This window comes from Pangasianodon hypophthalmus, chromosome 23 (assembly GCF_027358585.1).
Source record: "Pangasianodon hypophthalmus isolate fPanHyp1 chromosome 23, fPanHyp1.pri, whole genome shotgun sequence".
NCBI lineage: Eukaryota > Metazoa > Chordata > Actinopteri > Siluriformes > Pangasiidae > Pangasianodon > Pangasianodon hypophthalmus.
The window spans coordinates 12,230,643-12,246,422 of NC_069732.1; the positions used below are offsets into that span (position 1 = coordinate 12,230,643).

Consider the following 15,780-nt stretch of genomic DNA (forward strand, 5'->3'; position numbering starts at 1 on the left):
ATACACTCTCTACTAGCCACGCAGCTTGGTACTTACTACAACACTGACGTAGGTTAAGAGTAGCCGAATAAAGAAAGCACAAAGGTTAAGGGTCAAGTTACTACACAACAACTCGGTCTGAGAAAGAGAGAATCTGAGACTGACAAAGAGAGGTCAGAACAGTTAAAGTTTAACGTGTCTCTGTGGAATCGGCCCAGCAGGAAGTTTGACGGCTCTATATTTTACAAGATGTCCTACTTTACTTTCGGAACCAATTTAAAGGAAAAAAACAGCACCTTTTATCTTTGGAGATAATAATTATCTCAAGCCTCTTTAAAAGATGAGTCACCGTATTATTCGAGCACAGCACAGACATGACGAGAGGGTAGGGCTCTGTTCTTGGCTGCTTCTCTGATCCTGAATAATTAAATACGTAAGAAGGCAAAGTAAAAAGACCAGAGGAAACAGATACTCAACAAAATATGAACAACCAAAAAAAAAAACTGGCACAGTTATCTAACATGTGTTTGTAAATAACAGTAGCCAGATGATATGTGATAGTTTTGCCCTATCACGATGCTTACAGACATTATCACAATAATATCACAATACTTAGGCTTGCTAACTCTCAGTGAAACAGTACGCACTTGAAGATCCTGGGCTTTCATTGGATTTGAAACAATCACCTTCATTAGCTTGCTTAGATATGGTTGATTCATACTTCTGCACTGAAGCACGCTCACATACCTGCACAGAGGGGGTTTATGGGTAAGTTTAACTTCCAGAGGCTAGCAGACATCTCCGGTGTACACACCTCCAAAATCCTAGCAGTGCACTGTGTTCAGCAGTGGCTCATGACCAGGGACTTTCGGGGGGCAGGATAGTCTGAATAACGATATAGCCTCAAACAAACTTAAATCAAGAGGCTATTACACTAGAGATATGCTACAGGCTACTATCTGAGTAGAGTAACCCCGTAACAGGAAGCTGAGAGTATAACATACAGTTATCCAGCATATAGTCTAGCAGAATGTTTTAAACTAAACCTTTGTTCAGCTGTGTTCGACCCAACAGATGAATTTCCCGTGTGTGAAAAAAAACACAGTACAGTTAATAACATTAACCAGGTTTGCAAGGTTTCAGCCCGACTACATTGCAAAAACCACACAAAAGTCCTGAAACTAGCCAGAAAATTTGGCTATTGGAAAACAGAGACACATTTTTCTTCTTTTTCTCAGCCTTTGCATGGGAAATAAGGTCACTGTAGTGCACACACATTTCTGATCCACTACATAAGGGGATTATTTCCCTCTTCCAATTATTTTTTACAAAAGAAATGGTTCTGTCCATCACAGATACACTGTCTGCACTTACACTTTGCCTTTGTTTGCAGATATTTATTAGATTTGACACCGATTACTTGCTATAAAACCAAACAAACAAGCAAGCAAGCAAGCAAGATCTGTCCTCTGCTACTTCCCCAAGAATGGGATAGAGTAATTCCTGCCCCAATGGGCCACTATTGGCGCTTGTTGCAGTTTCCTGGTACTATCTTACTTGAATTCAAGGCAAAAGGCAACTGGGCCTTGGGAAACCACCGTGTGTCAGCACACAGAAATGTGATGCACTGGAACTATGATATGAATGTGAAGTAGACAGAATGTGTAACTACTGAACTACGCTCAGCATTGTGTGTTTGGGTGGGTGTTTGAATGCGATCTAAGAATGTGTATGCATTCACAAGAGAGATATTAAAGACTAGAGGAAAGGGAGGGGGACGACTGGGACTGTATTTCTCTCACACAGAGTCGAACAAAACCAGGTCACACAGAGGCAGAGGGGAGAGAAATCGAGAGAAGGAGTCACAAACGAGTCTCCCCATCCCCCTGCTCCATTTCTGTGATCTATTTCCACTCCCTTCATTTCTTACCCACATTTCTTTTTTTTACCTGTCTGTCTGCTCACTCCATCCCACTTCACCTCAATGAGGAAGAGAAAAGGAAAACACACTTCAGCAGAGTTGGTTCAGAATGCATAAACCGCAGTGAAATAAAACAAGCTAAGCAGGATCATTTACGCACATTAAGGATATAATTAAGTCTGTATGTAGCGCAGCTACAACACAATAGTTAAATAATGAAGGTAAACACTGATCTGTGTTTACTGTGGCACCGGGATTGACACTTGCTTCAACATGTAAGATTCCTTTAAGCTAATCATCTGCCATTCACAAGCGTCTATCCTGCGTTTCAATTGTCTTAGTCTGAGACATGCATGAAAGAGCTCGAGCTTTTTAACACTCACTGTAAAACCCGCCCTGAGCAACGGGAACAAAAAAAAAAAACGGCCGGTTCAGTTATGCAAATTAAGACCTCATAAAACAGCACTTAGAGAAGGTTAACAGCGATCCACACACACACACACACACACACACACACACACACACAGGCGTTTTCATGAGGGACTATGAATAAGTAGCTCAGTCTCAGGGAAAACATTCATTTACACTAATCCTTCAATCTTCAGCCTGACTGATACCAAACAAGCCTGTGATATCATGCGTAATATCATCCAATCATCCAGTCGTGCCCTCTAGCAAGTCACCAATAGACAATGCTATCATCTGGGCAGGGGTGTAGGGTTTGTCCAGTGTGTTTTGGGTCACGGTCTTGCAGCAGGTAGCATTGCTGCCTCACAAATCCAGGGTCCGATCAGATACATTGCCTCTAGGTGTGAACAAGTGTGTGCGCATGGTGCCCTGCGATGGCGGCCCATCCAGGATAGGCTTGTGTAGGCTTGTACAATATAACAATATTATCATCCGTACACAAAATTACATTGTCACGATATCCAGTGATGTTTATCACCTATTATATTACTTTCCCAGTCCTGCCCACTGTTACGTGTTGTGTCTAGAAGTTCTGAAAAACACAGGAGTACACAAGGACGAGTTCTCACTCAAAAACACACCAGCAGACTTTTGCTCCCCAATAAAACAGAAGATAAGTGAACTGAATGTGAATCTGGAATGATTTGCGCAGGTGTTTTGAACTCTTGGTTATTGACAGACACTTCCTAGAAGCCCTGTCCACTTCCTCCAACTCACATGTTCTCGACTCGCGCGTGCTGCCTCGCTTTCAGTCAAAGAATATGGAGAATGTTTTGAGTTCATTAAAGTGCGATAAAATCTATCAGTGCACATTTGACTCAGCTTATCATTAGATACATACTATCTAATACACCATACATACATGGTTAACATCAGTTTATTTCACAGGGATGGCGCCGAAAAATCTCAGTTGAACTTGGTCAAAACCGCTCTTTCGGTTTTTGGCTGAAAGAGGAAACAAGGATGAAGGTTTTGACCCTAAAACATTAAACAGCCCTACAACAAAGTGTCTGATCTAACACTTTACAAATAATGCTAAGAGTGATAATGATAAAGTGTTTGATAAATATGATAAATAATGATAAATAGTGTTTTTTGGACCAGTGCTCTCCTGCTCGACACTAAGCATCACTAAGCATCAGCAGTGAAAATGTTGGTCACGTCGACGATTAAATCGTTCATCACGAAACTTTAGAACAAAAAGTCATGAACAGGGACAAATCAATTTCGCAGCAACTGAGACGAGAAAAAAAAAACAGAATAAAAAACAGTAAGAGTAATTATATAGAGAAGCCAAGTTTATACTTAAACAGTACAAATCTTAAAAATCCCCTATTTTAAAAGGTCTAGTTTTTCAGGGATTTTAGACTGCACAGTCTAAATGAGCTTTCTCACTTCCCATTAATTAAAAAAAAAAAAAAAAACTACTTGAACTGCTGACATTTTTTTTGCCATTATAGCCAAAATTACTAAATTATCTCCCTAAAATAATTTAATAATTTCATTCTTGAAAACTTGGACAGATTAAACTATCTGGTAGGATTATAGTTAAGACTGATCAGGTATGGAGCTTTTACATAAAAACAGGACCTGAATAAGAAGCACATTGTGCTGATTGGGACTTGCACAGAGCACTTTCACTACCCCCATGATGTGTTTTAGTCACTTTCACTTCACATGTCAGGTTACTGTTCCACCTTTGTGGTTTCCAAAGGTGGTTTGGGGTTTTCAATCCACGCAGTCTGCTCACTTTAATGATGCAATCTGTTTAGTGTACATGTGTACAGTTTTTACCATATTTGTCACATTTTGACAAGCTTAGATTCAGGGGTGGGGCAGAAGATTTTAATTATGCAAAGACAGATGGGTCACAGCAAACTGTGTTTGTTAAAAAAAAAAAAAAAAAAACATTAAATAAAAAGTATAATTTCATACTCGGAGCTGAAATTTCAAAGGCATCACAAAAAAAGACTGCTCCAGAATTACACTGATGTAATTACAGCACACAGCAACCACAGATTGTTTAAATACTGAAGAAATGCTTAGGAAGGAGAGATCTGAGCTAAATTTGCACGGTAAATGTAGAAATTGTTTGATTTGATTTAGTGAAATGATTGGCCATCTTACAGGTCTTTTTCCTCCATTCTTCTCAATGCATTTTATAGTATTATACGTTTTACTTTAAATGTGCAATTATACCACAGCGCTCATTCATAAGCTCTGGAATCCGATCGATCTGTTCTTAGTCTAATACATTAACCATAACTTAGGTCAAGCAATAAACAGATATTTTAAGTATTTTTAATTACAAAAATGTAAAACATTATAAACTGAATATTGGTCTGGTGAAGCCTTCTGTAAGAAGACATTAAACATTTGTGAAAGAAGACTTTAGTGTCACTGCTTCATGTTTTCCACCGAGACAAAGCTGAGTTTGTGGTTTCTCAGTTACGTGACGTGTTGCATATTTTTTGGTACTTATTAGCTAAAAGTGAGAAAAAGAAGTTGTTCATAGCTGTTATAATGAAACTGGTGTTATAATGAATCTTATTCTAGGAACTAACTTGTTTTGGACATTCCACAACATTAACTGCAGCTATAAATGGATAAAAAGTACTTTGTGTTGTTTAATAAATAAAAACTGTAAGAGGAAGTATGCTTTTATAGGAGAATAACTGACTTCTGACAACACACCCGATTGTGTTTTGTTCCTTAGATACTGGATAGATTTAATAAAATGGTCTTAAAAAAAGCTTTACATAAGGATACTAAAGGTACTAAAGCTCTACATAAGGATCCTAAAGGTACTAAAGCTCGACTTAAAGATCCTAAAGGTACTAAAGCTTTGCGTAAGGATACTAAAGGTACTAAAGCTCTACATAAGGATCCTAATGGTACTAAAGCTTTACATAAGGATACTAAAGGTACTAAAGCTCTACATAAGGATCCTAAAGGTACTAAAGCTCAACTTAAAGATCCTAACGGTACTAAAGCTTTGCGTAAGGATCCTAACGGTCCTAAAGCTTTACAATAAGGATCCTAACGGTACCAAAGCTTTACATAAGGATCCTAAAGGTACTAAAGCTCTACATAAGGATACTAAAGGTACTAAAGCTCTACATAAGGATACTAAAGGTACTAAAGCTTTACATAAGGGCCTTTCGCACCACTTTAGTTCCAGAACTAAATTTACAGTACTAAAGTACTGGGCGATTTTGCGTGAACTATTTCCCAGTACCGTTTAAAGGGTTGTATTCGCACCGACAGTGGGCACTAGGAAGTGACGTAAGCCGGTCGACAGCGATGTCATTTTTGCGCGGCGTTCAACGACGGAAACAAAGAAGAACAACGTAAATAATCGGAGGATGGAGAACGCTGTGATCGGAACTTTGTTGCACTTCAGCGTCCGTCCATCTATTGCTGTTCTCCATACTTGCGAAATAAGTCGCGAAAAAGACACTACACTATGTTTACATGGCGTTTTAAATCATGGCGGGTGAGGATGTTTTCGTACGCGTTTGGCCAATCAGCGTCTACTTACATCACGGATAGTACCAGTTGTGCTGGTTAGACCCTTCTCCGGAGTAGGAGCTAATTTGGTTCTCAAAAAAGGCAGTCCAGTGCTAAAATCGCACCCAGTTCCAGAGGTGCGAAAAAACCCAAAAAGTGGGTAGTTCCACAATTAGTTCAGGTACTATGACAATGTTCCCACGGTGCGAAAGGGCCTATAAGGATCCTAAAAGTACTAAAACTTTATATAAAGAACAAAGGGCTGTGGGTATATCAGTTAATATCACACCTAAAGCTGTAAATTTCTATTGTTCTTTATCACAGTGCTCACACACACACACACACACACACACACACACACACACACAGAGTCATAGTAGACTGTCTCTCTCTGATAATCATTTACAAACTCCACATTTGTCTGAGCAGCTAGAAGTATGGCAACACATCACGTCAAAAGACACCAGGACAACAACACGAGACCGTCGCTTTTCCTAGAATCAGCACCAGTGTTCTGCCAAATACACTTGCTCTTGACAACAAACATGCCAACATTGTGACCGACATGCCAAGATACAGGCAATCCATCACAGCCCATTCCACAGGTTCAGGCTGAAGTAGAAATTCAGTTTTGCTCTTTAGTTGGAGTGTTTTTTTTTTATTAGAGGCGCACACTACATCCAGCATCGGCCGTGCTTTATCACATACACACAGACGGGTTTTGTATAAGAATGATCTTTTGGTTCGGAAGGTGAGAAACAGCACCACACCATATTTCCACTCATAGTCAATGGACTGTCTTCTGACAAATGCAGATTTTGTTTTGTTCCCTAAGCAGCGTATACTGCAGGACCATCCATACTCCCAGCACTGTGGCTGCTGGGGATTTATCCTGCTGCTGCTGCTCCATCTGGTAATTTGACACTTTTGGTTAAGGACGCTGTTCATTAAACACTTTCAGGAGGTGTTAATCATTTACAGAGACCAGGTTAGTCCAAATTTCTTGTTGAGAGAGACTCATTTCTCAAACACAATGGATGAGACAAATACTAACCAAAAGCAAAGCATAAAAGAATAAGTAACTGATGCAAACCCAACTCCACAACCTCTATCAGACCCTAAAGGACAGCAGGGTACAAACCAAAGTGAATGAAAAGAAGGACGTGGCAGAATGAGCACACAACAGAGTGTGATCTAAGCGTTTGACCCTGAGCAGTGGGATAAACCCACAACGTTCTGGGCCAGGGTGACATCAGCTAAACCCAAAATTTCAAAGACAGTAGAAATGCAGCACTTTAAAGGAAAAACAAAACCCTGAAACATATTAAATATGTTTATATTTAAACTGTTGTGATGTTTTTAGAGAATCTGTTGGTTGATGCGGTATTTTTGTTATTCCTTTGGCAGTTAGTGGTTGTCCATCGTGGTGATGTTGCAGCACGGCATTTCTAGTGCATCTGTAATGGCAATTAGCTAACAGGAGAAGAAATGTAATAAATCTCTAATAAAAGGTATATTACAGCCAGGTTTCACTGCTCCTAAAAACACAGCATTTTCAGCTACACTCAATGTCGTATTAATGAGAAATCCAAAGCAAGCCAATGCTGGGCTCAAAGACCCAGGATGCAATGCAGCTATACGATACAGCTGTGCTGAGTTACAGAGACTCGGCTCAGCTAGTTAGCAATCTACGAGATCTACGACAAGCACGATGGTGATCGAAGACAGTGGTATTAGCATAAAAGTTGATGCTTCGGAAGCTGATCAGTTTGAGCGGAATGTACAGATGAGGAGGTGAGAGAGCTGGACAGACTACAGCTCTGCCGCATCAGTCTCCTTAGACAGAGATGAAGCAAAGGGCTAATTCCTTGTGTGTAGGAACAGGATTGTGGGTAGGAAAATAAAAAAAAAAATCTTGGATGAAGAGCACATGTTAATTATAAAGATAAGTATTTTGGCAGTTCTGAAATCCACAGCTCATCTGTCCAAATTCTTGCTGAAGCAGAGAGGATTGGACAAGCCAAAACCAAGGAACCAGACGATACAGTTCTCCCATTGTCCAAGCTCTATTAGTTCACATGTAGTACATCTGACCAGTCATCTCAAACTCATCCGCACTGCAATCAGACACCAAACGCTCAATCTGCAGATTTAATCAGCTCACACACAAAACATTTAGTCTCGTATGACCTCTAAATGTCAATACAAGATGCCACTCTTCGAATCAAATCAAACTGAATTGTTTGGGATGTTTCTACTCAATACCAAAAAGATACCTCAAACTAGTCTGCCTGACAGATTCAGGAGAGTTTTGCACAAAACAAACCCACGCAAACAGCTGTAATAATAGCATCTACTGAATTCAAAACAGGATTTAACACAACACATGTAAATATTTTCAGTTCTCCCTCTGGGGAAAAATAAAACGCTGCTTGTGATGGATAAATAAATCATGCTGCAATAAGCGACCTGTTTTATTTGCACCAAACTACACAGCTCTCCATTATGCCATCAAATACACACTTTGAATTTCAGGTGTGGACAAATCACAAATTCATCAGCTAAACTTAACTTTAGCCAACACTTTATTTACAAGATGTAGTGTTTTGTTCTCGAATCATATACACTATATGGCCAAAAGTTTGTGGACCTGACCATCACATTCAAATGTGTTTCTTCCCCAAACTGTTACCACAAAGTATAAAGCACACAATTGTGTGTTTGTATACTGTAGCTATACAATTTCCTTTCACTGGAACTAAGAGGCCCAAACCTCTTCCAGCATGACAGTGCTCCTGTGCACAAAGCGAGCTCCATGAAAACATGGTTTGAGAAGGTTGATGTGGAAGAACTCGAGTGTCCTGCACAGAGTCCTGACCTCAACCCCACTGAACACCTTTAGGATGAACTGGAACACCGACTGCACCCCAGGATCCTCACACTACATCAGTGCCTGACCTCACTAATGCTCTGGTTACTTGATATCATTTGAGTCCCGCTAGCATTTTTTTTTTTTTTGGGCTTTCTCTTACTTTCTCTATCTTTAACCATCAGCTGACTGCATGTTGTTCTAGCAAGAGAGTTCTCTGTTGACTTTGTGCTACACTTTTATACGGTTTTGTCACTGTTTACGCGTACCTGTACCTGTGTCTTCCTGATTCTGCATCCTCTGTGCATGTGAATTAATTGTACATGTAATAAAAACCATGTAAAAAAATAAAAAGTAAAAAATCGTAACACATAGTAAAACCATTCTACCATTTACCAGATCGCACCTCAAACGATGTGTGTAGTGCTGCAGATTACAGGATTAGGAATGTCACGCTACAGCATCGAGGTATGTCATACCAACGCAAGTCAACAGGAAGTAAGGGGTTTTTTTTTTCATTTCTGGTTTGGCAAACCTACCTAAGAAATGAATAACCGTATCATGAAATCAGCTTGTCTACAAATAATAAGCTAGGACAGCCTAGAAACAAAATCTGCTCGTCTACAATTAAGAACTGGTAGCCTGTTCACGAAATCTGCTTGTCTACCAATATGAAACTAATAGCCAGAACCTACAGAGCCCTAAACCTCACAGTCATGCCCTGGCAGAAAAACAACTTCTGCTACAAAATTAACAGTGAAATCTGCTTGTTTACGAACCAGAAACTAAGAACCCGCACACGAAAAATGGTGAATAAGAACTAGTAGCCTGTTCACAAAGTTTGTTTGTCTATGAATAAGAAACTAACAGCCTAGACATTAAGTCTGCTTGAGTTATCAACCTACCTGACATGGTGATGCCCCAACAGGAAAAAAAACTGTATCTATATATATGTATATATCTAAGCCAATAGCGAAATCTGTTTGTCTACGAAAATGAAACTATTAACCTGCGCACAACGTCTGTTTGTCCCGGGTGCTCAGGTTACTCATTTGTCCAGCCCTGCATTGTCTGTGCTGTTGGAAACAAAGACTCTGAAAAGTGTGTGTGTGTGTGTGTGTGTGTGTGTGTGTGTGTGCACACTCAATGGCAGATTACAATGGCTTGTATATACAGTGATGGTGCAGAAGCAGCAAATCCAGCTTGTAATCAGATTCCAGGCCGGCTGTAATCTAATAAAGACTCCCCATCATTTTCCCCAAAACAGCACTAATGTGTTTAGGTGAATCCCCAAACCAAAGCATAGCATTTAGCTCTGCTGTAAACATTCCTATAGTCTGAGCCATGTTAGTCTCTTTCCCTAATTTCTGTTCCTCTGTGGTCTTAATTTAATCTGAACAATTCTGCTATGTAATACTTTTTACCCCAATCATTAAGCCTCTATGATACAAAACCCCATGTATTTCCCTTTCGAAAGCGACCTCTCTTTCAGTTCCTGTCATTCTGCCTGCATGAGAATAATGAGGATCCTCGTGCTGTGTGCCAGAAGACGTTGAGCGAGGGGGCATTGAGTACACCATCGCAGGCCTAAACTAGGTCAGCATGACCTTTCCCCGCCACACAGACAGGCTGAAAGAGCGTCTGAAAGAGAGAGACAGGCCGACAAGAGAGTAAAAGCAAGGTGGTTAGAGAGCGACGATAAACTGTGAGAAGGCAAGATAAAGCAGAGACATGGAGAAAGAGAAAGAGAGAGAGAGAGAGAGAGAGAGAGAGAGAGAGAGGGAGAGAGAGAGAGAGAGTATGCAAAGTAGAAAAGCTTTGGCTACAAATGTTGTCTCTTCAGGTGGCAGAGTCAACAGCAGAGTCAACAGCACGTCTCAACACATCAGTGTTAATCATACAACAGCTTTAAGTATCAAATATGGATACACATGCAAAGACAAAACAATTTGTGTTATAATGGTAATATTCAAAGCAAATCAGCAACACGGATATTCAAATGATTTTAAAAAAAAATAGAAGATATAAGTGTATCTTAAATATTGTGTTAAAGTGTACAGTGACAATGTCACCCTGAGATTGGTAACGAGTGACAGACTACTCATCTTACTGTATGTAGGCCTTATCTGCTAATCTACCACAACAGGATTTTACACAATCTCTCAGTGTTTACAATGCAACCAAGAGCAACATTTCTGACCCAGTATCTTAACTGGGTGTTTTCAACAACCTGACAAATCCATAATTCCTGTTTATACAAGTTTTAATGGATCTGGAAAGGATCAAGATGCCTGCAGAAAACAGAACTAGAATGAAATAGTATAATGAAATAGTATATCCATGGCCAGGAGCCAAGGAAGCAAAACTGGCCGTGCTCTCAGGGTCCTCACGGTTCTCATTACTCTCTCCTGTCAATCAGAGTGACACTAGCCAATCGTGGGTGACTGTGAGCTCATGTATGTGGAAGAGGGCAGACAGCTCTTTCCTCTGAGTGCATTTTGCTGTTGATGCAGTTCCAAAAAAAATTTTAAATGCACTTGGTTCTGGCTTCACATGTCTCTGAGGGAGCACGTGTTAAGGTGCGTTCCCACCTTTTTTACTTTATTAAAATATTAGAATTCATTTTAAGTATGTTCAAAAGACAGATAAATTATATACTGTATTAAATCATGTGCTGTAGGCTACGTTTTGCCGACTACACTTTTTCATCTGAGCTAAAAACACTGGATGGATGGTACACGCCCACAAGCAGCAACACTAACACTCATAAGAAGCAAAGTACAAGTGACAAGAGCAACCTGTCGCTCACGTATGTGAACGCAGCACTAGCGTTCACCCTCCCTGGTTGGTAGCTGTCGTATGATGGTCAAGTATATTGCTAAGGACTAAGGACCCTCTGCTTACAATATATTTTCTTTGAGCATAGTGAAAAATATGCAGCTCAGTGATTGGTTTCAAATTCAAAACTGAACAGACGGCATTTCCGCTAAATCTGTCTTGGTACTGAGATACAAAACAGCATTACAATCACTAGACTACACATGCGCTGTTCAATAATATGACAGCAGTAGTGATCGAATCACTTGTGACACTTCATCTCGTTCATTTTATTTCCAATGCAAATCTACCTGAAAAGGTTTGCGTCCCCTATGGTTTCTGGGCAAAAAAAATAAAATGCACCGTGATTCTACAGTTTATCTACCTAAACAAAATCATGATGCAAAATCCGACCTAGTTTAAAGAAGGCCGTGATTTCTGACAGAGTTCTAACAGAGCTAGAACAGATCTGAGAAGTCAGATGAGTGATTATTACAACTGAAGGGATACCAAAAAAACAAAACAAAAAAAAAAAAAGGTTGCAGCAGATGCAAAAGAGGAATATATATACATCATTCAGAAAGAAAGATGCAAACTTTTGAACTCAACTGTACTTGAAGGGTTTGAAACCAGTCTTCCTGTGTGGAAACAGTTGAGGTGCAGCACTTCCTGCTGTGGTTACATTCACCACCACAGTAAAAACAATCTGTGTTTGTGATTGTGTGTGTGGACTTGGTCTACTCAGGGCATGTTTAGTTTCTTCGGTGTCTCAGAGCAAAATATAGATTCATCGTTCATTCGTTCGTTCATCACAGGCAGACAAACTGCAAGGAAAAGTACCTGCGTCAGTTTGAAGCATTTTTATACCAATGCACTGTTGAATGTCAAAATCTGACCGGTATGAAGGTGTTGATTAATTATCCATAACAGCAGCTCTGACAATACTTGAGGCTATACAGGATAATAATACACAGATTTAAAAACCGAGTTATTTAACAAAGGAAAATCATTGATATGGTGAAGCTTTCTGTATGAAGACCTTTATTTAAAATTTATCAAAGGAGTCACAGAGATCTGTGCTTCGCAACAGTCAGTAAGTTTTCCTCACAGAGAATCTTCAGGAAAAAGGACTTTGCCCCTTTTTACAGTTTTTCCATTAACAGAGCAAGCATTTCTGTCTAATTACGGAACGGCTGTTTATAGCTGCTATAACGTAAGTGATAACAGGAACTAAATTGTCTCACAGATGTTCCACAACATTAAATGTACATTCGGTTCTCCACGTTTGCCGAAGTTAGTGGCACAGGATTGTGGAGCATCACACACACACACACACACACACACAGTGAGACAGACAGGCAATACGGTACACATACCGTGTGATGCAATGCATGTACAGTATTTAGATAGCAGTAAAATCTTAACATTTATAACCCATAATTACAGGCAATATTTTACTGCACTTTAAAGATGCAAAAAAATTGCGAGACAAAACAGGTGAGTGAGGTTGGCTAGAACCGAGATAAAGAGTGTGGCGTCCCCAAACAGAGTGAATAGTCCACAGTTCTTTAGCGCACTGAAACTTTTTTACAAAATGTAACTTTTTATAATAAATTTGTGTACACATGTAGAGTAATAAATGACAAACAGATTAATAATACATAAAAATTCCCATTTAATTATTGATGGCAAACGTGCGAATAATCAATTCCGTGAATGTTGAGGACCGACTGTATCTATAAATCACCAACACGCTTGTTAATTATTAATTACATTAAGAATTGTAATAGTTGGCGAATTGCTGTGGTATAAGAGGAATAAAACACATCAGGAATGCTGTTACAGGAAAAATAATCCACTTCATTGTGTTAAGAGTGGCTTCGTGCCACATCACACCATCCCAACTTGGATTATTTTCCTATAACAGCACACCCTGAAGTGTGGCACTCCTCATTTAACCATTAAATAAGTCTTTATTATCATTACATAAAGTAAATATACACATATGTATAGACAGTATGTACAGTCAGAATAGTAGATACAGCCTCTAATAGGATTAAACACATCCAGAGTTTCGAAATTAACACTGAAATCACATATTACTTTGACTAATCAATGCTGAATCTAAAATTATGGATTATATTAACCAGGAGAAGGAACAATAAATCTTAAAATCCTAAATAGGACAGCTAGCTGTAAAAGGATACCGCCCATACACACACACACACACATTTGGGTCAGAGAAGATCTTAGCTTCCCAAATTTAACCTAAGATCACATTGTGTGTATGATCGCAGCACCTCAGTGTCTTATATATATTCTATATGTTTAAAAGCAGTGATTTTTATATTAAACTGCTCTCCTGTGCACAGCTAAAGCGCTAAGTGTTAGCAGCTAGCTAGCACTGCGAGGCCAATCTGCCACGCCAGGTCATTGTTTACATTGCTAGCTAACATACACTGCTGTTTCATCCAGCTTGATTTCTGACAGTCTGGAATGTTGTAAAAAATTATTATCTGTCTTTCCAAGTAACTGAGTCAGCCCCAGTGAAGTGTGTGTTGGATTTGTTTATTGCTTTAGTTGTGTGACTGAATCAGGTTGATGAAATGAAACACAGCAGCAGTGTTTATCCAGCAGACTAGCGCCAGGACAGCAAATGACAACATGCCTGGGCTGGGAGGTGGTTTTCAGTCATATGTACTATCTGTAACAATGAGAATAAAGTGTAGAAGTGGTGCAGGGCAGCTAAGAGGTGGCCCACACACACACACACACACCCATACTAGGTAACAGGCTAATAGTACCAGTGCTAGTCGTCCTGTTCGCCACAGCTAGCTAAGATAATGCAGCTAGCTAGGGTTAGATTTTATTTCCCACTTCAAAATAAGTCTAGTTATTCAACAAATGATGGTTTTGCACCCAAAAAAGCAGCCGGTGGCACATTAGAGTCTGTCAGACGGTTTTATGTGTAACTGGACACCTCTCAGGTGAATGAGTTAGCTAGTGCAGCTCTCAGGCTTTCAGATCTGGCTAATCAGTGGCTCATTTCCACATCCACAAAATACCCCATCAAGTTATTTCCGGTTAATTCACCCACTTTTCACTAATAACAGCTGCACAACGCGGTGTTTCTCGCCTGCTCTGCGCTCACACGAGCACAGCACGGAGCCTGGGAGCTCACTTCAATCTCGGTCACTTATTCGAGCGCTCACCGGATTTGAAGAAGGCTGCGATGTCGGCTGCGTCCTTCGCCGCCTCCTCGGCTCCTTCCCCCGAGCTCATGGCTGTGGAAAAAAGCGCGGAGTTAATATCCAAACGCCCAAAAAACCGCTTCTTCCAGCTCTGGCAGATTGTAGGGAATAAGTCCGGCCGTGTGCTGCAGGGAAACAGTGACACGGACGGGGGAAAAAGAGTGCGCTTCTGCTAGGCTAGGGACCACGAGCAGTCCTCCATCTTGGATAATACACATTTACTATCGCCGGCCGGCAGCGGATCCGACTGGAGGCCGCTCGCGCAGGAGGGACAGCGGGGGAGGGGGCGGGGCTACACTCAACCCCGGGGCTGGGGCTCATCTTCATATACATACACCACACACACACACACACACACACACACACACACACACTATATCTATATCTATATCTGTCTATCTATCTATCTATCTATCTATATATATATATATATATATATATATATATATATATATATATATATACATATATATACACATACATACATACACCACACACACACACACACACTCTCTCTCTCTCTCTCTCTCTCTCTCTATATATATATATATATATATATATATATATATATATATATACCACACACACACACACTATATATACACTACACAGACACACAATATATATAAACACTACACACACAATACACACGAACGCACACACAAGTCCAAGTACCACTCTATCATTCCACCTACTGATGCTTAAAATCTTTAAAATCTTTGTTTTTATTAATAATTATTCATTTGTATTATTTATGATTCAAACAGACAATGAACAATACAAATAGAAACAGATTACTGATACTATGACTTAAATTAACACTCAAACTGGATGTAGCCAGGCCAAACTGTGGTCTACTGTTCTGTGGTTAAAAACAAAAAGTATTCATAAGTATTCAGCACTCTTAACACCTTTACCCTTTTTAGTGTTAATACCTGAAACTGGGGAGGAAACCCAGAGCCTAT

General features: G+C 39.8%; 1 protein-coding gene across 6 annotated transcripts in view; it reads right to left on the reverse strand.

Annotated features, from left to right (window-relative positions):
• The window catches only part of trioa (trio Rho guanine nucleotide exchange factor a), a 108,371-nt gene extending 93,318 nt beyond the window's left edge, over positions 1–15,053 (reverse strand). For 5 of the 6 annotated variants that reach the window (XM_034298506.2, XM_053228430.1, XM_034298505.2 and 2 more), the window contains exon 1: positions 14,777–15,052. In XM_034298506.2, coding sequence (XP_034154397.2) covers positions 14,777–14,846 — 70 coding nt within the window. In that variant the 5' untranslated portion in view covers positions 14,847–15,052. Of the gene's footprint in view, positions 1–14,776 lie in introns of all 6 variants that reach the window. The other variant, XM_053228432.1, reaches the window with a different exon arrangement.
• Positions 15,054–15,780: the final 727 nt, after the last annotated feature.